General features: G+C 40.2%; 1 protein-coding gene across 1 annotated transcript; it reads right to left on the bottom strand.

The window, feature by feature from the left end:
- Window positions 1-3,025: 3,025 nt before the first annotated feature.
- On the bottom strand, window positions 3,026-10,152 carry LOC149647076 (uncharacterized). The gene is made up of 4 exons (XM_089849589.1): window positions 10,119-10,152; window positions 9,802-10,022; window positions 5,249-5,532; window positions 3,026-3,417 (listed from the first exon to the last, which is right to left on the bottom strand). The coding sequence occupies exons 1-4, from the start codon at window positions 10,150-10,152 to the stop codon at window positions 3,198-3,200; spliced, it is 759 nt and encodes a 252-aa protein (XP_089705715.1). The 3' UTR covers window positions 3,026-3,197.
- Between the last annotated feature and the right edge of the window lie 17,688 nt (window positions 10,153-27,840).

The raw sequence follows: 27,840 nt of genomic DNA, 5'->3' as shown, positions 1-27,840 counted from the left end.
AAAAACAAATTATTTTCTAATCTAATAAAAATACTTCGATTTAATACTGCTTTTTTAATTAATATTCCGAAAAACCTCTTAAATTTTTTTTTTGGCAACCATATTGAGTTGAAGGTTTTAAATGCTTGAAAATGTGACCTTCGAACACGCTTCGCTATCTCATTAACCAAGGGTTAAACAAGATGGAATGACTCTGTTGAAAACAAACCGTAATTTATCCGATTTATTTGCAGTGAATATGTCGCAACTTTGAAAAAATATAAATCCTATGATAATTGTTATAGTTCAAAACGAAATGGAACATTTGAGTGAACAGCCCCTCGATCAATTTTCTACAACTGTGCTAAATGACTACCCACAACCCATGATTATAGACTATCGAAAGTTTAATAGTGCTAAAATTATTGAACAAGTCACGTAAAACAATTTACCTGTGAACTGGGTGTAGTTTAGGGTGATTTCTGGGCAAATACTGGCAACTACAGAGATCCTAGGCCTATTAAAGGGGCTGTTCCTAATAGAGCTTATAATTGCGGGTGTGTAGAAAAGGAGAGGGGGTCGGTATGCCGCCCCACCTTTAGAAACTAACGAAAAATATATGACATTAAAACAATCATGTCCAATTCACTCTCCCTTCAACGAAAGATGTTACACTATCAAAGGCGGTACTGCGGCACGACAGCAGGGCAAATCGAACTAATTTCCTCATCGTAGATTTAAATTAAACGATGTGGCTAAAAAAGGAATGTAGCGATGTTGTTTCCAAAGATTTCATTCTATATAACTTATTTTATTAAGGTTCAAGATAACATCTAATATTCAAAAACTTTATTTTTACTGTTTTAAATTAATTAATGATACGCAACTTAAAACTACTTCAATATCATTCTGCGACGAGCCATCACTAACTTAGGATTTATTTGAGAGTCCTAACGAGGCTGGATTTGAACATCAAAATTATCTTCGAAATAAAGTTTTCATACATTTTATAGGATAGAATTGTACTGACATTTCAAAGTAACGAAAAAATTAAGTCACTCGCTTGTCAATATCAGCAGTTTCGGGACTAGGTTTTAAGATTCTCCGAAAAACAAAAACACAGCAGCCGAGCATAATGAGAACTAACAACAAATTGTAACTAAACAAACAATTTGTAGGTGGATACGGATAAAGCGTTGCCAATGGAATAAGTATTAAGGCCTGTTCATGCCTGGCTGAAGGTGGGGGACTTTACCTTATTTCAAAATATATATTTCGTCGCATGATGGCGCTCTTTGCTATCCTTCTATAAAGGGAACATTCATAAAAGTAAATTTCCTTTGGTTCATTGACGATTTTAAAAATCTTATTATTATCTTATTAATAAATATAAGTAATTTAATACTGAAAGCTTAAATCGAGAACCGTAGACAGCGCGAGAACTGACGTTGTATAAACGTGTAGGAAAAGAACGTCAACCCAAACCTATTTTTAAAGACCCCAAACATGAGCCTCTATTTATTTTCAAATGGTTCTAATTTTTATTCATTTCATTCCAGTTAATGCAGTCACGAAGGGGAAAGAAGTGAAAGCCGGTAAGAGGATGATAAAGAAATCCATCCTTTTAGCTTTGGGGCGTGTTGCCCCAAGTCAGTCTCCCGGCAGCTATGTATGTCCCTCAGCTCGGCGCTTAAAACATTTCAAATCGAAGCTTGAAAGAGAGAGGAATGGAGGAATACCTATAGCATTGCCTCTGTACGCCCACCTACGGCACCATAGTCTTCCCAGCATCTTAAAGGGATAGAATCAATCTTTTGACTACTAATGAAAAGCTTTCATTTTTTTAAATCAGATAGAACCTAAAATTACGTTTTCAAAAATATATAGATATTGATAGTTTTAATAACTATTTTTAATTAATTTTTAAAAGTATTAGTTTTCGGGGCCGCTCCGATCACTGCTCCCTCTACAGGCGTTTGCAAAAACACGAGCGAAAAAACTAAATTACTCCCACGACTCTCCTCTTGCTCGGAGGTACAGTAGATTTACTCCTAAAAGTAGTTTTCATACTATTCTGCATTTTCGCCAAATTAATATAACTCATTTCGATACGGGGATGCTTTGAAAGTTATAAAGGAAGGTAAATAGTTTCACTGTAATTTTGGTGTTCAAAGTAATAGTTTTACTATGTTTAATTACAATTAAAAATATGTTAAAGCTTAGATTAGGGCCATTAGGCTAAAATATGGCCATACCATTATTATACATGGAAGCTAAGCCTTTGCCAAAATAGCGCAAAAATGTGGTGTTTTGGCCATTACCTGTAACAATTTTGACAAATCTCTATCATCCTTACTCTACAACGTAACCGAGAGTTAAGAGAACAAAGGATAATAAACATGAAAAATCAGAATTATGTTTACAAAGGTCTTATCAAATATGCGCCGCGGCGCTTCCCCAGTGATTGTGACTGTGAAAAGCTACTATACAGTGGTCTAGAGCTCTCTTCATTCTCCTATTTCCAAACAACCAATGAATCAAGAGACATTTGCAACGTCACAGTGTGAAAAACAAGTTGGGCGGTATTTCGCGGCTAGTTTGAATTTCAAAATATCTAACGTACTTTTCTTAATTTTAAACATTTTAATTCGATTTTTTTTGGCACACATAATTTTAGGCACATTTTTTTTACCTAAAACTGCCCTCATCTTGTACTAGTCGGAAAACATTGAACCTATCCCTTTAAGGGGTTAGGTAGGGTCGTACCGGACGAAATCGTAAAGGACGCTCCCTCTATCTTATTAATAGAAGCTAGTTCTCATACAAATAAAATGGCGCTACGCGGCAGCATTTAGCAATCGCCTACCGAAGGAAAGGGCGTGCGCGAGGTACACTGGGAAAGTTACAGTGCCGCGGGTCGACCATCATCATTTCCAAATTGCAATCCATCTCACCTCTCTTGTCCCTGATCGCAGCGTCACTGATAGGATAGCAAAGAGCGCACCTATTGGATATTAAAGGCAAACTAAAATGACAGACATATTGCCTGCGAACCCTACGGCGAACTGGCCTGAACACTTATTCCGTAGGCAACGGATAAAGACAGGTATGTAACTTTGTTAATATTATCAGACTTTTTGATAAGAAAATCATCTGATGCAAGTTGATATTAACTGTTAGTACCTTGAATTTTTACGAATGCTTTTAAGTCGAGATTGTTATTTTAGATTTTTGAAGATATAAAATAGGATCTCTAACACCAGGGTAACAATGCATATTACGATGCCAATACCAAAGATGCGAAATGCGACCACTGTTTGAACTAGCGTTACTGGTGAAAGGGTCTTCTCAGGCACTTGCCATCTCACTTGCTCAGTGACGTACGTCGATTGTAGAAAGACATTATCGAAACATTTAGTTTCAAATAGTCTCTCGACTCTAAAATTAAAAAAAAAATAATAATAATTTTTTTTTCTAAATGACAATAAAAATAGTACATGGTGATAATAACAGTTTATCGCTTCGAAATATTTTGGCAAGCAATTACAGAAGATCTTAAAGGGAGGGTGAAGTGGAAAATCAAGTGATTTTTTTGTCGATTCTTCCACTAATTACAAGACCAGTCTGCATAGTGAAACATTCAGGAAATACTTCCGAATGATTTTAAAATTCAAATTAGGTTCAAATTTTAAGAATAATTATAAAAAGGACCTCTGAGCAATCTGAAAATTTTAGTGCCGTGTTTTATTTTTTCCTGGTTTGTTTCAATTAAATGTGAAGTCTCTAATTTTTTCTGATTTTTCAAGCAATTTTTTCAATGAAAATTAAATTTTTTTAAGTTTGTTACGCTTAGCAATGGGTCTCGATTTTAGCGCACTTACCTACCGGCCAATAAAAACCTCTTTAGGGATAGTGCCAAATCAGCCAATCCCGTGAGGTTTAGAAAATATTAAGTCGTATGCTGTCTGTTTCAAATAGGAAAAGCTAGTATGGGAAATAAGGTTTTTTTAGAGTGCACTGGTCTGAGTCGACTCGTCACCAGGGGCCCGTCGTCTGCTGAAGTTTGAGGACGATAGTAATTGTGTTGCAGCTTGACTCTGCTGAGTTGTAAAAGATGGGTTTTTAATTTTTTAAATCTCGAAGGTCACAAAGAACACAGATCTTCCCATTCCATAGGATAATAACTAGACATTCTGATATACAACAAAATACGACACGCCACATTTTAATGTAATAAGATTACGAGGGTAATTTGATTTGAAGTGAAACGCAAAGCATAAACCTGCTAATTTTAAAGTTCCTAATCCGCTAATCGTTAAACGATCGAACCCGCGTCTTTCTTTCGAGTTCTAAAAAGTAGAATATTGATTTCCGAACCTAATGCAGACGACGTAAATGAAACTCGACTGATAGCGATTTCCACTGACTGCTCCAAAGAGTGCTCTCAGTGTCAGTAACTGCCCTCAGCGAGTTTTGGAGAGAATAGTTTCGTCAGTGGAACACGATCGAGAGGTCAGAGCGCGCTCTGAATAATCAAAATTGGCGCCGGAGACGAAATTGCAATAAAGTGTGTATATCTTGACGCAAATGGGCCGAAACCAATTAATAGAATTAACATTTCAATTAATTTTCAAAAAATATATTTTTAATAATGATCGACAACGTCTCTGATATAATTATTGGTTTTAGGAAGAGGCGTAATATCTTTAAAGTAATGATAAAACCTCGTATTCTTCATCTTCAGAACTTTAAGAAGATGATTCCAGAAATAAATAAGCATAAGCGAGAGCCTGTCTTCTATGAGATACCCCATGGTCCGCCATTTTAATTTTATTACGTCATACTCGAGCACCGTCGCTCCGTCGAATTTTTCAGAGCACGAAAGAGCAATTCTCGGGCAGTTTTTGGGGTCAGTGGAAAACGCGATTCTGGGCGAGTGTTGCACTCGTGTTCCCAGTGGCGGACGAAAACGCGCCGAGAGTGCACTTAGAGTGCTCTAGTGCAGTCAGTGGAAATCGCTATGAGAAAACCTTTGGGGATTGCCTCTTATAAATCGCGGGCGCTGATTGGCCGGTAGATCGCTTTACCAAAATTCAAATGCATGTTTTGGATACAAAACTTCAATCATTGTTTAAATCTATAAATAGTCCTTCAAAAATCAGTTCAAGGCGCCATATTTCAAGGTAAGAATCAGGATAAAAATACTTAATATCTGTCAATAATGTCTCTTTAAGGTTTTCGTCAAAGTAGAGATTATAGTAATACTTACATAATCATGGTAGTTTCCACGAGCCAAGGAGTATCTACAATCGTTTTCTTAAACGCGAAAACGTAGTTCAACGTTGCCAAAGATTTGTCGCTGATGAAAAGTTTGGGTTTGTAGAAGAGGAAATCGCATGCGACATCAATCGCAAAATGAAGCAAGACTTCCGGAACGAGGAAATCGTGCTGTCCCTCGGCGAGTTTCTCAACGAAAATGGCGGAGGCACTTTCCACAATACTCACCTTACCAATTCTTTCCAAAGAGGTCTTTCCCCGGGGCAATTTGTCTTCCTATTTGTTCGGATGAAGTAACGAAATGTAATTTTTAGTACGGTTTTTACATTCACGCTCGTAGCTAAAAACCAATTATAACTAAGCCTATGCATGTATATATATACATTGAAGGGTCAGGACAAGGTTTCTACGACAACTAACAGCAACCAAGCTCTCCTTCCCGTCTGAAACTGAATCTCTCCCTGCTATCATACCCGCATTCCCCATCCCCCCACGCCTATATACGCTTTCCAACGAATCGCTTCCATACAGCAGTCCATAAAATTAAACCTAAACCTGAGGCTTGCCATAATCTAACTGGGTGAATTCCTTTACGATGCTAATGTCGTTCCTTTCCCTATAATTCCAAGAGTCGAAAGTGGACCTTTTCTTAATAAGGGTCCCAGAAAACTTGTTTTAGGGCCATAAGAAGACAGGAAAACTGCTGCAAACTCGTACCACAGCGCTACTGCACTTTCTTTTGCAATTCTTTAACAATTCGAGCTCCAAGGTGTAAGGGTATTTTGCCTTAATCGATTTCTATCCACGCTTGTTTTTCGTGTAATCCCGGGTTTCAAACATCCCTACCGCCCACACACACACAGACAAAACACCATCGCAAGCACTACGTCTGGTTATATAACCACACCTAGCTAAAAATGTAGCGTTGAAGAAGAGCTTAGCAACTGTGAATTATTCGGTATAAAATTTTTAAAACATTATTTCGTAGTTAAAATCAATAGCCTTTACATCAAGAATTCGAGAAATTGTAAAAAGAAAATGTAGTTTTGGAAACTTAAAAGGAAATATGAATCAACGACTCCACCTTCGACTCGCTTGAGGCAGCCATTTTTTGGAACCTGTTGGTGTCATATGGAAATCTCTGTTGCCATGGCAACAACAGAAGTCGTTCTATGTTGCTATAGATCCGCGCTTAGAGCAAGATTAAGTCCTTGCCCTCTTTTACCCTACACATCGCAGCTAGGCTATACAGGGTGTTTCTGAAAAGTCCATCACAAATTAAGGGGCGTGTTTATGGGACCAAACTGAGCGGAAAGTACCAAAGAACATGGGGTGTACAACATTTTGTTACGGAGATATGGCCTTCCAAACATTCGCCCCTAAAACAAGGAAATATCCAAAAATGAGGAGTAACACTTAAGACCGACTAATCAGCTTGTTCAAAATTACTAGACAATTTCAATAGCCTTTAATCGAACAATTGATTTCTACCTTTACTAATCAGAAGCGTATAAATGAGTAGAAGTATGCCTACGGTGGTAATGTAAAATTAATCCCAAGTGACATGATGTTTCAAGATCTTCCCAGCACCAAGTAAAATGGTTCTGATTGAAGGGACTTTTATTAGCACAGCGTAAACAACGTTATTTTCAGGAATTAGTCCAAATGTCCACGGGCGGCATTACAAAAACGAGGCAGTCTTTCGAATGATACTTGGACATGTTGGAAGATCCCTGGCTTGTTCCTGTTATCTCAAACCGTAAAAAGCTACGCAAATCTTCATCATCACGGACAACACTCTTGTACGTTAGGTATGACCTTGAGAAAACCTAAAAGGACATCTCGAATGTATTTGAAAAACGCATCTCCAATTAAGGGGCGTGTTGTTTGTTTCCAACAGAGTAAACTCGCCCAGAGAACAATTACAATGCAGAGCCACGTTTCGGCGTTAATGGCCCACAAAGGTGGTCCCAAACAAAAGAACAAACTTTAATTTGTTTCGTTCAGTAAGTATTTCATGTGTCATAGATAAAACGCCATGATTAATGCACAAAGAAAATGTTATTGACAAGTTTTCGGACCGCGATGCTGAAATGTGGTGGTGCACCATCGTGCATGAACCACATTCTGTTTATTAAACCTAAGGGTACGTCTTCGAGTAGTTCTGGTAAATCGTCCCGTAAGAACTACAAGTAAGCCACACCGTTTAACCTGGGCTCTAGGAAATATGGCCCAATTAAATTGTCACCCACGTTTAAGCTGAATTGTACTTTGTGAATTCTAACGCAAGTTGCGTGTGGTTTTTTCTTAATCAGCAAACCAATTGGCGGCTGCTTGTTTTTGGATCGTCCTCGAAAATAGTGAGAACTTCGCCTATTCTTAAAAAACAGAGCACTATGTTTTTTAAGAAAGGAATAAAAGAGGTTTCACGTACATGTGTTTGTTTTATTAAACTCATAATTCAACGAAGTCTGTTACAATGCCTTTCTTCACAAATGCCGAATATGCGGATATGCACCTAATGTATGGACTAGCCGAGGGGAATGCCGCTGCAGCTGTACGCTTGTATCAGGAAAGATTTCCGCAGAGGTGACTACCAAATCGACTGACGTTCGAGGCTGTGGACAGACGTTTGAGGCAAGATGGACGAATCCAACCGGCTGGACCTCAACCTAGAGCGAGAGCCATCCCAGAGGCCGTAGAAGACGAAGTTCTCACCATTTTCGAGGACGAGCCTGAATCAAGTACCCGCCAAGTTGGTCGCCGATTAGGCGTAAACCACACGCTCGTGTGGAAAATCCTCAGAAGCCACCGGTTTCATCCTTTCCATGTTCAAAAAGTTCAAGGTTTGAATCCAGCGGACTACCCACGACGCACGGCGTTTTGTCAGTGGTTTATGGCTAAAGTAAACGATATCGATTTCCCACGGGATTTGTTGGTTACTGACGAAGCTAACTTTTCACGGGATGGTATTATTAACTTACATAATAAACATCAATGGTCCCAGCTAAACCCCCACGCAACTTGCGTTAGAAGTCACCAAGTACAATTCAGTTTAAACGTGTGGTGTGGTATTGTGGGTGACAATTTAATTGGGCCACATTTCCTAGAGCCCAGGTTAAACGGTGTGGCTTACTTGCAGTTCTTACGGGACGATTTACCGGAACTACTCGAAGACGTACCCTTAGGTTTGTTAAACAGAATGTGGTTCATGCACGATGGTGCACCACCACATTTCAGCATCGCGGTCCGAAATTATCTTAACGCGACCTTCCCTTTGCGGTGGTTAGGTCGAGGTGGACCTGTGGAGTGGCCTGCTCGATCACCCGATCTGAACCCTTGTGATTTCTTTCTTTGGGGCCACCTGAAAGACTTAGTTTATCAGACTGAAGTGCCCGATGTTGAAGAGCTACGTCGACGAATAATTCACGGCTGTCAAACAATTCGCGAAACTCCAGGCATTTTTCAACGTGTAAGGGAATCATTTGTAAGACGTGCTAATGTGTGCCTTAACGCGGGTGGTGAACACTTTGAACAATTTTTGTAACTAGTTGCAATTAAATGTTAAAACTTGTCAATAAATTCATTTTCTTCGTGCATTAATCATGGCGTTTTATCTATGACACATGAAACACTTACTGAACGAAACAAATTAAAGTTTGTTCTTGTTTTTGGGACCACCTTTGTGGGCCATTAACGCCGAAACGTGGCTCTGCATTGTAATTGTTCTCTGGGCGAGTTTACTCTGTTGGAAACAAACAACACGCCCCTTAATTGGAGATGGGTTTTTCAAATACATTCGAGATGTCCTTTTAGGTTTTCTCAAGGTCATACCTAACGTACAAGAGTGTTGTCCGTGATGATGAAGATTTGCGTAGCTTTTTACGGTTTGAGATAACAGGAACAAGCCAGGGATCTTCCAACATGTCCAAGTATCATTCGAAAGACTGCCTCGTTTTTGTAATGCCGCCCGTGGACATTTGGACTAATTCCTGAAAATAACGTTGTTTACGCTGTGCTAATAAAAGTCCCTTCAATCAGAACCATTTTACTTGGTGCTGGGAAGATCTTGAAACATCATGTCACTTGGGATTAATTTTACATTACCACCGTAGGCATACTTCTACTCATTTATACGCTTCTGATTAGTAAAGGTAGAAATCAATTGTTCGATTAAAGGCTATTGAAATTGTCTAGTAATTTTAAACAAGCTGATTAGTCGGTCTTAAGTGTTACTCCTCATTTTTGGATATTTCCTTGTTTTAGGGGCGAATGTTTGGAAGGCCATATCTCCGTAACAAAATGTTGTACACCCCATGTTCTTTGGTACTTTCCGCTCAGTTTGGTCCCATAAACACGCCCCTTAATTTGTGATGGACTTTTCAGAAACACCCTGTATAGCTTTTCCCATTCCAAAGAGAGGTATAAATTCCTGCGTATATGTATTGGACGTTGAACTATTCAATAGTATTTTCAACGTGTCGGTCGAACCTTTACTGGTGAGTTTTGAAAAATATGGACATTTTCAAAGTATCTTAGACTTACCCACGACTTGAAGAATTTCAGGGAATCGGAATTATGATGCATCAACAATTTTCGACCCGATAAAGTGAGCCAATCATCCAGGGTGTTAATTTTGACGTATGACTCTTCGTAAGCGTCCGATTTGAAAATGCAGGAGATCCAAATTGAAATGACGGTTACTACCAGTAGCCAAGATCCGAATAAAATTCTCAACGAAATATTTCTAGACATCGCCGTGACAGCTAATAGAAGTGACAATAAGCATTTCACTCATTACGCAATGTCCCAATTTACGTCATTCACATTTTGCTAAAACACGCGTTCATTGATATACTCACGTTCCAAGAAAAATAGAAAAAAGGCATCCCACATTTTAACCAAAAACATCTTGACTTTTGACCTCAGTTTTCTTAGTTTCTTAGAAAAGCACATAATTAGGGACATAATGCACATATACGAGAAGAGCAAAATTAAAACCTGAAATTAAAACATTTACGTGAGCTTTCAAGTATCGAATAAAATATATCAGAGAGCAATTGCATTAAAATGACAAGTGGGGAAAGAAAATTATTACCTCTCCGGGTCATGAGGAGGATCTAAATTGGTTTTAATTGACAATAAAACTAGTTGATAAACAGCAACATGTTTTATTCAAGACGTTATCTCATATTCGCCTTAAAAATATACACACCTATTTCATTAAATACGATAAAGAACATATGCTTAAAATATCGTCGTAAAAATTAATGTTGGAAACTCTTTCAGTTCCAACAGTCCCCCTTAAAGTGGGTGAACCTTATTATTAAATAATTTCAAAAAATTGTTTTTTCATGAAATGCGAACCGATTTAACGAAACTTTGTAAATATAACAAGTTGTCAACCAAATAAAACCTCTCCGAGTCGAGACGCAATTAAGATGTTTTTCTTAAATAATTAAATAAATATAATTGGTTTTAATTATTTTAATCGTCATTAATTTACCTTAATTCTAGTTAAATCGTTTTAAGAAACATTATTTCTAAAATCAGTTTAAACATAGCTATTTTAGGTATAAGGCGTTTGATTCATAATAAATGAATAGAAATCCGCAATTGCCTGAAACTTTGGTGGAAGCCCTGCCATTGGGAGGCTAGACATTTCCCGTAACCCTAAGCCGATGGTCGCGTACATCTTAAACCTAACTATGATAATGGGGTAAAAGCCAATGTTCCTTTCTGCGAACACGTTTGCTCCGATTTGCCAATCAGACAGACAGACAGACGCAGTGTAATACCTCTCCTTGATGTCATCGTCACTCGGAGAGGTAAAAATACCCTAACCTCATTAAAGGGTATGCGAATTTACAATTTAATATCATATTTTAGCACGAAAGTGGTATTATATTACACTTTCAAGTCTTTACTTTCAAAATATCAAGTTTTCAATATAATTGAACCAAAGTTTCTATTTTCAAAATCCATTGGAAAATCACGAAAACTCAGTTTCGATATATCAACAATGTTGTCTTGTCGAACTTGTTCGCCTGCTTGATGACATCACTATGACATGAGGAAGGAAAAGCGCGGGAATCCTATACGCGTCTCGAGCTTTGTCCATGCTTCTCCCCTGTCTAAACTCTGGGTCTTATAGCGGAGAGAGTGGCACCATCTCGCGTGTGTGACGTCAGCCAACAGGGAAACGTTTTAGCCTTTCTTAAAAAGTGGATTTAAAATAATTTCATATGAAGCATTTTCAAATGCATATTGCCAAATAACCAGAAATCGGAGAATTAAAAGCTTAATATTTTTGAATTCACAGTAATTAATTCTATCTTTTGCAGAAGTTTATGACTTTTTATCCTGGGAAGTATTGGACTCTAACCATATCCGGAACGATCTCTGTTAGCCAACTTCTTATTAGGTCCGATCACCGCGCCACCTACAGCGCTTCTCTCATTTCGCGCTGGCAGGCTGATTCGCGCGCTGTTGAAAATAGTTCAAAAATAACAACGCCGAAGATAGTTTATTTTATTATACAGAAAAAAAAAACCTTCACACTAATATTTTTTTAATGTCTGTATAAAAAGCTTTTACTGTGTACAAACTTTGCTCAGTCTGTTATCTTGTTTCGGTCAATTATGTTAATTTAAAGTTCAATAAATTTTGTTAGTTGTCTTTCTACGCGACAGTTTCTTTTTTTTTCTTGCTACAAACCAAATACCCCAACAGGTTATGGGCCCAGCACGCTCCCACTGCGCGATGTGTCGTTAGATAAGCCGTGTCGTCTAGTAAGCGTGTCAACAGTATCCTGAATTCGTGGTCTCTCCGTATATCCTGCTCTACATTCTTCTGTTATGATGGATGGTCTTCTACGCCATGAGGTTAAGAAGCTATCTGGTCCCGAGAATTGGCGAAGCTGGAAGAGACAAGTGACTGATATATTGACAATACGAGATGTCTATGGAATAGTCACTGGAGACTGGGTAGAACCTACTACGACAATCGAAACTGGCGCTGCGACATTAAAGAAGTTCCGAGTGGCATTCAGTACTGCCCGTACCGTTATCTGGTCAGCTCTATCTCTTAAGGTCCAGAACATGATTTCCGATTGCGAGAAGCCCAAAGAGATGTGGGGTAAGTTGCTAGAGATCTTCGAACAAAAGTCATCAAATCGGCTCCGTAAATTGCTTGCACAATTAATGCGAACAACAAAAGCATCTGATGTCGACATGGCGACCCATCTCGCGCAAATGCGATCTTTGTGGTCGGACATCTTGATGACAGCAAAGAAAGAAAAGGACGTATCTTTTGATGATTGCATACTCGTCGCTTGCATCTTTGAATCTCTGCCCCACGACGAGTACCGGGAATTTGGAATGCTTTGGGATACTTTACCAGAAGGAAAACAAACAGTAGCTCAATTGGAACGACTTCTGATCGGACGAGCCACTCGAGACGAACACACCTTCGAACAATCTTCAGGACTGGTAGCTCACCGGGATAGTAAAGGGAGCCCGAAAACTACCCCGAACGTTGCAAAACCGTTACGGCCGAGAAACCGGAAATATCGGCCACGATGTTCCAATTGCAACAAGTATGGTCATTTATCAAAGGACTGTCCAGACCGAAGAAAAGAAGAAAAGAAGGAAGGACGAAACGATGGTGGAGGTCTCTTTGCTGCAAACAGTTTGATTGCTCGCTCTACTGCAGAACCAGTTTGGTATTTCGATTCAGGAGCCACCCAGCACGTAACAAATGACGGAACCAAGTTTATCACGTTCAGGAAGTTCGAAAATCCAGCCACCTTACAAGTTGGAAATAAAGCACGGATGATAGCAGACGGTGAGGGAGATATCCGCATAAGATTTATGATGGGAAACACTGTACGATATGAGGTCATCCACAACGTTTAGCATATCAGTGGTTTTGCTTGTAATATCTTTTCTCTGAAAAGTGCCATGAACCGAAATGGAAATTTGGAATTTCAAGCTACGGCGACGTCATGCGGCCAGTATGAGAACGTGAAGGGAAAGAGGCGTTTATGTCTTCCGGGCAAAGTCGAGTCCTTGTTCCGGTTGTATATCACAGTAGAGCAGCTCCTAAGTTCCGTATACCATACCACTAATCCAGGGAGAGATACGGATTTACAAGTATGGCATGAACGTTTTGCTCATCAGGATAAGCGACATGTAGCGGCTACTCTGAAGAAGCTCGGTTACGAGGTTATCGAACATGCAGCTGGCAAGCTGTGTGAAGGCTGCATATATGGGAAGATGACTCGTCATAGTTTTGGCACTCGTTTGGATAAGGCTAAAACACCAGGAGAAATAATTCACTCCGATCTTTGGGGGCCCTCGCCAACGCCGTCAATGAAGGGAAAACTCTACTATCTTCTCTTCAAAGACGAATACTCCGGTATCCGTATCACGTATTTCTTGGAAAAGAAGTCTGAAGTTGTTGAGCGTCTTAAGGATTTTCTTGCGTTCTGCAAGAATTACGATCATACCGTACGAGAACTCATAACTGACAATGGTACCGAATATGTAAATGAGGCATTCCGACAGATAACGACGCAAGAAATCGGCCTGAAACATCGGACGTCAATGCCTTACACTCCTCAGCAAAATGGAGTTGCAGAACGAGAGAACCGGACAATTATGGAGTCAGTTCGTGCCATGCTCCACTCAAAACCGGATATACCTCCCAAGCTATGGGCCGAGGCTGTCAACACGGCGACGTACATCCTCAATCGCACCGCTCCTACTCGTGTCGTTGGTAAAACACCATATGAGTTATGGACTGGCAAACCAAATCCGTCACTAAAGCACTTGCGAGTTTTTGGGACTGATTGCTATGTCCATATCCCGAAGGAGAAGAGTAAGAAGCTATCCAAGAAAGCCTACAAGGGTATCCTTGTAGGTTATGCAGATGGTTATCGAGTATACGTTCCGGAGCTAAATGATGTTCTACGATCCAGAGACGTCAAATTCAGTTCCGAGAAGTGCATCTTGGATACATGGGTCTCGTTGCAGGAAGTCTCCAACAAGGGCGAGACAGTATCAGAGCTATCGGATGACGAAGATGAGACCGTTAAAACCGAGGAAATTGCTGACGATCCTGTTATATCTCCAGTCGAAGTTACCGGTCCAGTCCTTCGGGATCGTGCCAAGTTGAAGACACGTAAAAACACTTGTTGCACCTGCCTGCCAGATAACGATGTGGCTCTGATCTGCGATGCTGTTCCAAGTACTGTCGAACAGGCTCGTTCCAGCACTGACTCCTTAAAATGGGAAGAGGCAATGTCGGAAGAACTATCATCTATGGAGAAACACCAAGTCTATTCACTGGTATATCCCCCTAAAGGCTGCAAAATCATCGGGAACAGATGGATTTTCCGCATAAAGACTGGTGAGGATGGCACGATTCTTAAATACAAAGCGAGACTCGTAGCAAAAGGCTTTGTGCAGCGGGAAGGGATCGACTATGAAGACACTTTTGCTCCTGTCGCTCGTTTCGAGACTTTGAGAATATTTCTCAGCATCGTTGTCCAGAAAAAATTGCATTTAAAGCAGTTTGATGTAAAGACAGCTTTCCTACATGGCGATTTATCCGAAGAAATATATCTCCGTCAGCCAGATGGATTCGATGATCACAGCGGGAAAGTTTGGAGGCTTTGGAAAAGCTTGTATGGACTTAAACAATCGCCACGTTGCTGGAATGAGCGAGTTGATATTGTCATACGGAAGTACGGTTTTAAACGTGCAGATGGAGACCATTGCCTTTACGCTTATTCTTCTGGAGAGGTCTTTCTTGTCATCGACGGTCTCATTGCTGGATCTACTGATTCCGATGTAGAAGAATTTCTACGCCAATTTACCAAGGAGTTCGAGATTACTACGGGCGCCGCTTCAATATATCTCGGCCTGAAAGTCGACTTCACGAAAAACGGTTCCATCTTCCTTCACCAGACTGCCTATCTTGAGAAAGTCCTGGAAAGATTTAACATGCGGGATTGTAAAGCAGTAAATACACCGGCTACGACCCAAGATAGAAACTGTTGGAACATTCAACTTTCCCGCATTATAATATTTACTGAGATGCTAGAGCCATCTATGTAACCGAGCAGTAAAACATATATAAATACTTGTGTATGTATTATTATTCTTTTCTGAGTCTTTGTTAATAAACACAGTTTTTTCTCTTCTCTGAACCTAATGGTTGTGATCTCCTATTGTTCCATGTTTTAATTACTATTAGCTTTGCAGCTTAAAATCCAATAGAAACGACGATGATCAAAAGAAGTTCGAGACTCCAACTATTTATGCCTCCGCCATTGGAAGTCTCCGGTATGCTGCGCTAGGCACTCGACCCGACATACAGTTCGCTATAAATAGAGCCTCTCAAGCGATGGCAAACCCGACTGTCGCAGATTGGAATGCGGTGAAATGAATTTTCCGCTATCTTCGAGGAACTACAACTTTGGGCCTTCTATTTAAATCCAGTGACACAACACAACTCTTCCCTTACTGTGACGCTGACTATGCTGGCTGCGAGAAACCTAGACGCTCAACTTCAGGAGTTGTCTGTTTGGTGGGTTCAACGCCAGTCACTTGGGCCAGTCGAAAGCAACAATCTGTTGCTTTGTCTACCACTGAGGCAGAACTGATCGCCGCTACAGAAGCAGCTAAAGATATCGTCTGGATTTCAAACATCAAGTCCTTCCTGGGTATCAGCAAGAACGAGGTCCCAATCTTGCGCATTGACAACGCCGGAACCATTAAATTGATTCTGAATCCTGAGTTTCACCGGCGAACGAAGCACATAAACGTACGGCAATTTTTCGTCAGAGAGCTGGTTCAAGATGGTCGAATTGAAGTCAACTATATATCAAGCAAAGACCAACTAGCGGACATATTCACGAAGCCATTATCACCTGAAGTCTTCACCCGCTTACGTCAGAAATTAAGCCTGCATGAATACCATGATATCTTCGTCGAGGGCGAGTGTTAAATAGTTAAAAAATAACAACGCCGAAGATAGTTTTTTTTATTATATAGAAAATAACAAGTTGGGAAAACCAAAATATTACCTCTCCGAGTCGGGGAAAAGACGACTCAATATCGAAATACTAGACCAACATTTTTTCGCTTTGTTTTGTCTAACGAGGCTTAAGTCATTGAAACGTTTTCTCTACATTGTCAAAATATATAATCATCCACTAATCCTAGGTTTCAAATCATTACTTACAAAGAATATATAAGTTCTATGTTAAATTTTATTCTCTGATGCATACCGCTAGCTTTGCCTTATATAACGTTTAATTCGGAATAAAATCTGTAAGACACGATTTCCATTAGAACATACCTTTACGAGAAGATCTTGTTTCCTTTCTAACGAAAAACTGAACTTTCCTTATCAGTTTTTCAAGGTTATAGAACTGAAAGGGTTTCTTTTACCTTAGCGTTTATCTCGGTAATTTTAAAGTTCACTTTCAAATCATAAATCTTTATTTAATCTCTAGTCTCCCTAATTAACAAAACATGAAATGTCCTAAACGTATCTCTAATTTTCATTACTACCAATTTATGCAAAACTACTAATGGCTAATTCGAACCAAAAAAAACCACTCGAACGTCTAAAACAAGGTTCTGAGAAAACCCACTTATGTTTAGTAAGTCGACAGAATTAATTATAATAAAATATTTATTGACTGTGCTCATCAAGTGTCCAATATAAACTGACTACAAAGTAGCTAGCTCCTTTATGAGGAAACCTCGTTATTCGCTATAGGTGGCGCGCACTAGTGGAATAGATCAGGGTATACTAGTGGCGAGACTAACAATATATGATAATGTTATTAAGAGTATATAGGAAGAGTATATATATCAAGTGTATTACGAAAGTGTATAACAGGACTATATAACATCTTTCATTCTTTAAAAAATTAAGTATTACGAAAACGTTTTGGATTGAAAATATTAGTTCTTGTTCGGGTTGACCTTGGTTGTTGTGTACTTGCTGTAAATGTGTAAATGGTGCTCGTGGGCTGGGTATGGCGGATACAGAAATTGTCTTGGGAAATGGGGAAGTTCCCGGAGAAATTCGAGTAGCGCTGTTCGGGTGTTGTCCAGCGTCTGAGCAGTCGTCATGCCAGAAGGACTTAAAGTCCTAATGTTTGATATTGATGTTGTACGTGGCGGTTCGAGTTTACGCGGTGTAATTACAACCACTATTTGCTTTTGGTCTGGTCTTGACGTTTGAAGTGTAGTAGGAGATCGGATCTGTTTTGCTGAAATCGGTGAATGAGTTTGAGTTGTTAAGACTGACGTTTGATTTTGCAAGGGTCGTGGTGTTGGAGATGTGTTCTGCGTTGCCGAGGGCGGTGAAAAAATTTGAGTTGTTGAAATTGAAGTTTGTTTTTGAATGGGTGGTGGTAATCTTCCTAGTCTGACTCTTGAAGTGGCTCGGTAAGTATTGGCCGCAGGATCGGGTAGATTGGTTAAATTTTGCCGCAAATGCTTAACACAATTGTCCTCCACCTGTTGTACTTCTTGTGCCGTGTTGGGTTCAGCGTAGTCGCTTTGAGGTACTGAACGGAGTAGGTGTGTCGGACGTATTTGGTGGTGAGTTCTTCGCAATGTTTTTCCGTCATTTATCTTCAGGATAGACGACAAGGGCTCTTTGCTTTCGTGTAGTACTTCTGCAGGTTTCCATTACCGTGGTCCGACATGGTAATATACTGGTCTCCCGGCCTTTAGGGTTTCAGGTATCGTGCGGTGCGCGTGATTTTGACGTTTAATCATTGGCTTTTTTAATCCAGTAAGGTTTGCGAATATGACAAGTTGAGAAGTGCGTTCGAAGTGTTTGTTTTGTTTATAGTTTACGGTGTTCTGGTTCGGCGTCCTTTTAACATCTCGCTGGGTGACGGTAGCTTTCCAATGGGCTTCCAACGATATTCCATAAGAACATACCGTAGGTCACGACCTTCCTGTTGCGCTTTGATTGCCAGGTTTTTTTAATGTTTGTATGGTTCGTTCAGTCATACCGTTGCTTTTTAAGAATGATATGCGCTGGATGTTACGTGTTCTACTGCCCATTGTTGAAGTAAACCCTTGAAAAAGCTCGAGTTAAAGGGAGGACCATTATCAGACACCAATTTCTGCGGAGCACCATATCGACAGAATTGTGGATTTAGGAACTTTATTATCGCTTTATCATTAGTGCTTCGTAACTCTTGAGCTTCTACGCATTTGGAGTAATAGTCAACTAGAATGATCAGATTTGTATTATTGATGTGGAAGAGATCCGCACCAACAGTGTGCGAGGGTAGCTGAGGTATATCGTGAGGCGTAAGCGCATAGCGTGTTGGAACGGTCCCTTTTTTCGGCAAGTTGTACAGTTCTGGACATACTTTGTGATGTCTCTTTTCATTTGTGGCCAGTAGAGATACAGCTTGGCTTTAGATAGGCACGCGGTTATTCCTTGATGAACCGAGTGAATTTGGGTCATGACATCACGGCGGAGCACTTCGAAACGTAAAGCGCATCCCCTCGGTAAATTAGGCCTTCTGATGCATGAAGTTCTTCTTTTATCGCCCAGAACGGCTTTAACTCGCTGTGTAATTTAATTTTTCGCATGCAGATCGCCATCCTTCTTTTATGTAGAACAGTATCGTTTGTGCAGGTGGCTCAGATGCGTTAGCGTTGTTGAATTGAGTTTGTACACTCCCGGCTCATCGGTTTTTAAGTATGATGAGTCAATTTCTGTCGTGGATTGAGGAGCACGTGGCAACGTGACGGGCACTTGTAAATGAGTGCCAGGTATGTAGACCATGGTTATTTGGTATCTGAGCAGGCGAAGAACTAAGCGCTGGATGAGTGGTGAGAGTCTTAATGATGACAATTTAAGGTTTATGATCGGCCTGTACGATAAAGGGGACTCCAATGACATAATAGTGGAATCTTTCGCACGCGTAGACTATGCCTAGAAGTTCACGTTCTATTGGCGCGTAGTTTAGTTGAGTGCGGGTCAAAGAGGATGAAGCATACTCAACAGGTTTACCATTTTGTAGTAGTACTGCACCGACGCCTATTAGGCTGCTTTCTACTGATATTGTCCTGGTGGCTTGCGAATTGTAATAGGCCAGTACTGGGGACGAGGAGATGAGGCGTTTAGGTTTTAGGAAGACAGCTTCCCTCTTTGCGTCCCACATGAATGAGACCTCTTTCTTCAGGAGCTCGCGTAGTGGAGCTGTAATTGTTGAGTGTTGGGGCAGGAATTTTGCCAAATAATTCACCATGCCGAGGAATCTTGGTAATGATTTTTTTGTCTGTTGGTGACGGTATTCATTGAATCGCTTGAACTTTTTTTGGTGAAATTTCGAGGCCTTTGTAGGACAGGATGTTGCCCAAGTATTCTATCTTGTCTACCGCTAGTTGCTGGAAATAATTCTGACGCTGAGGAGAGACCATAAGGTAGCCGGAGGAATCTGTATCGTCCGTAAGGTGTTGCGATTGTACACAAGTAAGAGCTTGGTTCTTCCAGCTCTATGTGCCAGAACGCACTTTGCGCGTCCAGGACGGTGTTGATCAGCGTAGATTTGTTGAGCGGTAGGCATTGGATAGTAGGGTTCCGGGTGTGACCTTCCTTTTGGTTTTTCCACTATTACCATTGGGTGGACCCAATCGGTGAGCTCCGTGACGGACACTATGATGCCTAACTGTTGCATGCGTTGTAATTCCCTTTGTACTCTTGATTGCACCCACACAATGCAATAATGGTTAGCGTCCTTTTTCTACGATGGTAAAAAAACGTTTTAAACCCCATCAAAGGTGATAATGTTAAAGATAAAAACACTTCTTGTTAAATTGTGAACTAAACTTTATTCATCTGTTTTTATTTAAACATTAGTAATAAATAATATCAGGAATGTATGAAGGGGTTGGAATGGCTAAGGTCAAATCCTAATCTGCGTGAAATGATCTTGGAAACAACTGGCGTGGCTTAATTTACGCTAGTGACGTCATAGCCTGGCGTAAAAATCGTATTTACCACTTAAATTATTTTCATTCATTCATTGGCTGCCAAAAAAACTTGTTTGCTATAATTCTCCACCCTCTACCCTAGGTCAGGTCTTCTGCCTAGGCTGAGAGAATCGAATATGAACGCAAACGGCGGCGAATCAGCGCATTTAACTTTAAAAAATGTAAAAGGTCACTTCTGCCATGCCTTTTTTAACGAGTCATGACATTTTTCGCCTTCGGCAGACAGCTAAACAGACGTAGGGGGAGGAGCTACACTTCTCGAAAAACAAAAAGGTCTCGCCTTATGTTTCCACCATCAAGGGTACAACGAGAGCTCCCTTAGCCATTCCAGCCCCTCCATTCATTCCTGATAATATGGATACGACTAGTATCGCGCTTTGTACAAACGCATCTTCACGTAAATAAACTTGTTCACTATACGTAACACAGAAGTGATTTTTTATATTTAACGATAGGCTACCTCCTCTATTTTTTATCAAAAGTGATTCTATTTAACTTACCAATTATATCTGATGAGAGAATAGTAACTCTACCAACTGAACATACCAGTTTCAGCAACCCTTCATATCTAGATATCACAGTTACCACTTCCACAGTTTCCAATTTGAGCGACCATTTCTGGCAGTAGGTTTCCAATTTGAACGACCATTTCGGGCAGTAGGTTTCCAATTTGAACGACCATTTCGGGCAGTAGGTTTCCAATTTGAGCGACCCTTGCGTGCAATAGGTTTCCAATTTGAGACCCTTACGGGCAATAGGTTTCCAATTTGAGGGGCACTTGCGGGCAATAGGTTTCCAATTTGAGGGACACTTGCGGGCAATAGGTTTCCAATTTGAGGGACACTTGCGGGCAATAGGTTTCCAATTTGAGCGACCCTTTCGGGCAATAGGTTTCCAATTTGAGCGACCCTTTCGGGCAATAGGTTTCCAATTTGAGCGACCCTTTCGGGCAATAGGTTTCCAATTTGAGCGACCCTTTCGGGCAATAGGTTTCCAATTTGAGCGACCCTTTCGGGCAATAGGTTTCCAATTTGAGCGACCCTTTCGGGCAATAGGTTTCTAATTTGAGCGACCCTTTCGGGCAATAGGTTTCCAATTTGAGCGACCCTTTCGGGCAATAGGTTTCTAATTTGAGCGATCTTTTCGGGCAATAGGTTTCCAGTTCAAGCAACCCTTTCGGGTGAGTTAATTTTACAAAGCTCCTAGAGCTAGGATTTCCACCAACCATTAATTACGGCTGATCATACAAAGCTCCGAGAGCTAGGACTTTCACCAACCCTTTAGGGTTATAATACAAAGCTTCTACAGCTAGGGTTTTCAACAACTTAAAAAGGTAAAGCTTCTAACCCATCTGGGTTATAAGTTCATTTTACAAAGCTCCTAGAGCTAGGATTTCCATCAACCATTGATTACGGCTGATTTTTACAAAGCTCCGAGAGCTAGGACTATCACTAACCCTTTCGGGTTATAATACAAAGCTTCGAGAGCTAGGACTATCTCTAACCCTTTCGGGTTATAATACAAAGCTTCGAGAGCTAGGACTATCTCTAACCCTTTCGGGTTATAATACAAAGCTTCGAGAGCTAGGACTATCACTAACCCTTCCGAGTTACTATGCAAAGCTTCTACAGCTAGCACTTCAACTCAATTTGGGCAACCCTTTCTATAATAGTGGCGTAGCGTGACTTTATCCCACCCGAGGCTAACAATAGATTTTCTGCCCTCCTTTTTTCGCAATTATGCTTATTAAGCTCTGTAATAAAGCTGTGATAATGTTTCACTGTTTTCTAAAGGATTAAAATGAAATGTATTTCATTAAATAAAGTTTCATTTTGCGTTTTTTTTTCCAATGCAAAGTCTTTAGTATGGTGATAAAAGTTGATTTATACCTATTGTTCGATTGTCAAGATAAGGAGATTTGTTAATCTCGACTTAGACATTGAAGACTAATACATTTGATCAATTTCAATTCCGAGAATTTTCTCTCAACTCGCATACTTATAGCAGCTTTGATGAATATTATCAGCATTACAATGTTAGGTAAGCGCTTTCAAGTTTCGACTAAACAGTACAATCTAATCCCCTAGAATAGAGATAATTTCACCCCCTCACGCTACGCCACTAAATTATGCTATACTTTCAAAGATACATCTTTCATCATACAAAGCTCCTATAGAGCTAGGATTTCCATCAACCATTGATTACGGCTGACTTTACAAAGCTTCGAGAGCTAGGACTATCACTAACCCTTTCGGGTTATAATACAAAGCTTCGAGAGCTAGGACTTTCACAGACCCTTTCGGGTTATAATACAAAGCTTCGAGAGCTAGGATTTCCATCAACCATTGATTACGGCTGACTTTACAAAGCTTCGAGAGCTAGGATTTCCATCAACCATTGATTACGGCTGACTTTACAAAGCTTCGAGAGCTAGGACTTCACTAACCCTTTCGGGTTTTAATACAAAGCTTCGAGAGCTAGGACTATCACTAACCCTTTCGGGTTATAATACAAAGCTTCGAGAGCTAGGACTATCACTAACCCTTTCGGGTTATAATACAAAGCTTCGAGAGCTAGGACTATCACTAACCCTTTCGGGTTATAATACAAAGCTTCGAGAGCTAGGACTATCACTAACCCTTTCGGGTTATAATACAAAGCTTCGAGAGCTAGGACTATCACTAACCCTTTCGGGTTATAATACAAAGCTTCGAGAGCTAGGACTATCACTAACCCTTTCGGGTTATAATACAAAGCTTCGAGAGCTAGGACTATCACTAACCCTTTCGGGTTATAATACAAAGCTTCGAGAGCTAGGACTATCACTAACCCTTTCGGGTTATAATACAAAGCTTCGAGAGCTAGGACTATCACTAACCCTTTCGGGTTATAATACAAAGCTTCGAGAGCTAGGACTATCACTAACCCTTTCGGGTTATAATACAAAGCTTCGAGAGCTAGGACTATCACTAACCCTTTCGGGTTATAATACAAAGCTTCGAGAGCTAGGACTATCACTAACCCTTTCGGGTTATAATACAAAGCTTCGAGAGCTAGGACTATCACTAACCCTTTCGGGTTATAATACAAAGCTTCGAGAGCTAGGACTATCACTAACCCTTTCGGGTTATAATACAAAGCTTCGAGAGCTAGGACTATCACTAACCCTTTCGGGTTATAATACAAAGCTTCGAGAGCTAGGACTATCACTAACCCTTTCGGGTTATAATACAAAGCTTCGAGAGCTAGGACTATCACTAACCCTTTCGGGTTATAATACAAAGCTTCGAGAGCTAGGACTATCACTAACCCTTTCGGGTTATAATACAAAGCTTCGAGAGCTAGGACTATCACTAACCCTTTCGGGTTATAATACAAAGCTTCGAGAGCTAGGGCTTTCACAGGGTTATAATACAAAGCTTCGAGAGCTAGGGCTTTCACAGGGTTATAATACAAAGCTTCGAGAGCTAGGGCTTTCACAGGGTTATAATACAAAGCTTCGAGAGCTAGGGCTTTCACAGGGTTATAATACAAAGCTTCGAGAGCTAGGGCTTTCACAGGGTTATAATACAAAGCTTCGAGAGCTAGGGCTTTCACAGGGTTATAATACAAAGCTTCGAGAGCTAGGGCTTTCACAGGGTTATAATTCAAAGCTTCGAGAGCTAGGGCTTTCACAGGGTTATAATACAAAGCTTCGAGAGCTAGGGCTTTCACAGGGTTATAATACAAAGCTTCGAGAGCTAGGGCTTTCACAGGGTTATAATACAAAGCTTCGAGAGCTTGGGCTTTCACAGGGTTATAATACAAAGCTTCGAGAGCTAGGGCTTTCACAGGGTTATAATACAAAGCTTCGAGAGCTAGGGCTTTGACAGGGTTATGATACAAAGCTTCGAGAGCTAGGGCTTTGACAGGGTTATGATACAAAGCTTCGAGAGCTAGGGCTTTGACAGGGTTATGATACAAAGCTTCGAGAGCTAGGGCTTTGACAGGGTTATGATACAAAGCTTCGAGAGCTAGGGCTTTGACAGGGTTATGATACAAAGCTTCGAGAGCTAGGGCTTTGACAGGGTTATGATACAAAGCTTCGAGAGCTAGGGCTTTGACAGGGTTATGATACAAAGCTTCGAGAGCTAGGGCTTTGACAGGGTTATGATACAAAGCTTCGAGAGCTAGGGCTTTGACAGGGTTATGATACAAAGCTTCGAGAGCTAGGGCTTTGACAGGGTTATGATACAAAGCTTCGAGAGCTAGGGCTTTGACAGGGTTATGATACAAAGCTTCGAGAGCTAGGGCTTTGACAGGGTTATGATACAAAGCTTCGAGAGCTAGGGCTTTCACAGGGTTATAATACAAAGCTTCGAGAGCTAGGGCTTTCACAGGGTTATAATACAAAGCTTCGAGAGCTAGGGCTTTCACAGGGTTATAATACAAAGCTTCGAGAGCTAGGGCTTTCACAGGGTTATAATACAAAGCTTCGAGAGCTAGGGCTTTCACAGGGTTATAATACAAAGCTTCGAGAGCTAGGGCTTTCACAGGGTTATAATACAAAGCTTCGAGAGCTAGGGCTTTCACAGGGTTATAATACAAAGCTTCGAGAGCTAGGGCTTTCACAGGGTTATAATACAAAGCTTCGAGAGCTAGGGCTTTCACAGGGTTATAATACAAAGCTTCGAGAGCTAGGGCTTTCACAGGGTTATAATACAAAGCTTCGAGAGCTAGGGCTTTCACAGGGTTATAATACAAAGCTTCGAAAGCTAGGGCTTTCACAGGGTTATAATACAAAGCTTCGAGAGCTAGGACTTTCACAGGGTTATAATACAAAGCTTCGAGAGCTAGGGCTTTCACAGGGTTATAATACAAAGCTTCGAGAGCTAGGGCTTTCACAGGGTTATAATACAAAGCTTCGAGAGCTAGGGCTTTCACAGGGTTATAATACAAAGCTTCGAGAGCTAGGGCTTTCACAGGGTTATAATACAAAGCTTCGAGAGCTAGGGCTTTCACAGGGTTATAATACAAAGCTTCGAGAGCTAGGGCTTTCACAGGGTTATAATACAAAGCTCTGAGAGCTAGGGCTTTCACAGGGTTATAATACAAAGCTTCGAGAGCTAGGACTTTAACAATCCCTTTCGGTTGCTCTTACTAAACTTCTACAGCTGTTTCTTTTTAACGAAACATATACCTTTATGATACGAATAGTACGATTCTCTGTAACAGGCCTCGAATCTGTCTTGAAAAAGTTTGTTTCCGAACGCTAAATCTAACTGGCAATGATAGTCAGTTGAAATTTTCTCTTCAAGACCCGGCAGAAGAGACATGTTAAAAGAATCAAAGAACATTTTCAGGGCCGTTTTACTTTTTAAAAAATTTATATTAAAATCTCCAACTACAACTGTCGGAACAGAGGCATCGTATCTAATATCGAATAAAGGATTAAAATCCTCAAAAACTGATCTCAAACTCGCTCCGGGCGATTTGTACAACAAAACAACAGTCATCGGTTCATTTTCAATGGAAACATTCAACCAGCAACGTTCCACATGCGAATTTCTGAAAGGTCTATCGGTTCTCAAAACCCTATTATCCAAATCGTTAACTACATTTTCGGGTGTGTCTTTTAAATAAATGGAAGAACCAAACGCAATTCTACGTGCCGTTCTTGGCAGATAAATACCGCCCACTTCCTTAAAGGATGGCACACTAAAATCATCGGTATCTTTCTTCCACGTTTCAACAAAGCATAATAACTGGGCATTTTTTATTACCGTGTCTGCTAAAATATCTTCCAAATGTGCGTTTAAGGATTGCACATTATGAACATAAATGTACACCTTTTCGTTCAAAAACGGTAATACAATACTCTTTGTATCTCGTAATCTTCGAAGTTCCAATTCTACTTGATTGTTTTTAGGCGCATTTGGAACTTGAAATTTACCCTCAATATACAAACCGGAGGCGTTTCTCGCCCTACTGCAAGCAACATATAAATGAGTTCTCTCTAATTTTTTTCTGGGATTACAATGCACTACTACGGACGAGTATGTATCGCCTTGACTCTTGTGTATCGTAATAGCCTCAGAAATTACCAAAGGAAATTGTCTCCTAGAGACTGAAACATTATTTTGCCTCCATTTTCTACTAAACGCCTTAATAACCTTCTCGACAGGAGTCCAAGTCCTGTTATAGTTATTCTGCTCGTACAATCCAAGACACTTTTGTCTCAAACACTTCCCAACATTAGCATCAGCAAACTCAATCCAAACCCTGAACGGAATTTGTTCCCCGAGCCTATTTTTACCGTACTCTATCTTCCTTAACCAACCTGTCGCACCATTCGTAAGTCCATCAGACGTATCGACATTGTTAGTCATCATATATCTCGCACCACAAGCGAGTGTTAGTTCTTTAGGGAGACCATACGTATCAGACGTTGCTAACGTTTGAATTTGGGAAAGAATGTTACTTTTAACTTCGCTACTAAGATCACCATTTACAACATCTACTGAAAATGAAATACACTTTTCCGTACTCATTTTTAATAGAGTCTCTTGGTTAAATTGGTTGACTTCAACGTTAGTAGGGAAAAGATGTATCGCTTCTTTTGGCGGTACACGCTCTCTGTTTACTTCCAAACTTACGAATAAGTCAATATCATCCTGATTCATAGTTCCCACAGCCATTCTATTCAAAGCTTCCGCAAACCTCTTATCATCTTTTTGCCTCATAATTTCTTCAAGCTCACTAAATTGGAATTCCTCCCATATTGGGTTACCAATTAAAGACGCATATGGATTGTCACTATCACTTTGACTTTGAAAAGCGAAATGATCCCGGACGGGTCTAAGTTGGTTAAAATCTCCAACTAAAAGTACAGAGACACCACCAAAATAATCTGGGCAACCCATTATCTCTTGCATTCTCGAGTTAACTCGGTTAAAAACCTTCGCACCAACCATTGATATTTCGTCAATAATTAACAATTTCACTTGACCATACATCAACCTACAATTGTGAAGAGTTTCACTTTCTAATCTGGAAATGTTTCCGGCAAATTGACTAACGGGTAGACAAAAGGTACTATGCAAAGTCGCCCCACCTATATTAAAGGCAGCCTTGCCCGTAGGTGCGCATCGCAGAACTTTAACCTCCGAGGGATTAGACCCTGGTTGCTTATTGTAAAATCTAGTAACAGATTCAAATATGGCACTTATCAAAACGCTTTTTCCAACACCAGCGCCTCCTGTAACAAATAGCCGTAAAGGCGTTTCTTTGCACTTTAAATGGTGCAGAACTTCATAAAATATTTCTTTCTGTTTCAAATTCAGCTTTCTAACAAGGGCATTGTATTCTGAATCATTAACTAACGTGACTGATGGAGCAACAGTTTTTTCCGCATTACCATCAAGAATATCTCTGTTAATATTTCCTATTGCCTCTTCCACTGTATTAATTAAAAATTCAGAATCTTCAACAATTAAAGACCTATCTATTTCATTTTGATGTTCCAATTCAGGTTGGATATTAGTAAGATCAGCATCAA

The sequence above is a fragment of the Phalangium opilio genome, unplaced genomic scaffold, assembly GCF_054372755.1.
Source record: "Phalangium opilio isolate 3A_F unplaced genomic scaffold, DU_Popi_V2 ptg000089l_1, whole genome shotgun sequence".
NCBI classification, from domain to species: Eukaryota; Metazoa; Arthropoda; class Arachnida; order Opiliones; family Phalangiidae; genus Phalangium; species Phalangium opilio.
The sequence above is the reverse complement of the archived record's forward strand: the minus strand, read 5'-3'. Positions and strand labels throughout refer to the sequence as shown.

Excerpts from the sequence above, each read along its gene's own strand:
- LOC149647076 (XM_089849589.1), bottom strand. The coding sequence starts at position 10,152 with ATGTGGGATGCCTTTTTTCTATTTTTCTTGGAAC. Across the intron at positions 10,023-10,118 it reads TTTTCTATTTTTCTTGGAAC|CTGTCACGGCGATGTCTAGA; the intron begins GTGAGTATATCA and ends CACTTCTATTAG. Across the intron at positions 5,533-9,801 it reads TGAAATTCTTCAAGTCGTGG|GAAGACAAATTGCCCCGGGG; the intron begins GTAAGTCTAAGA and ends CCGAACAAATAG.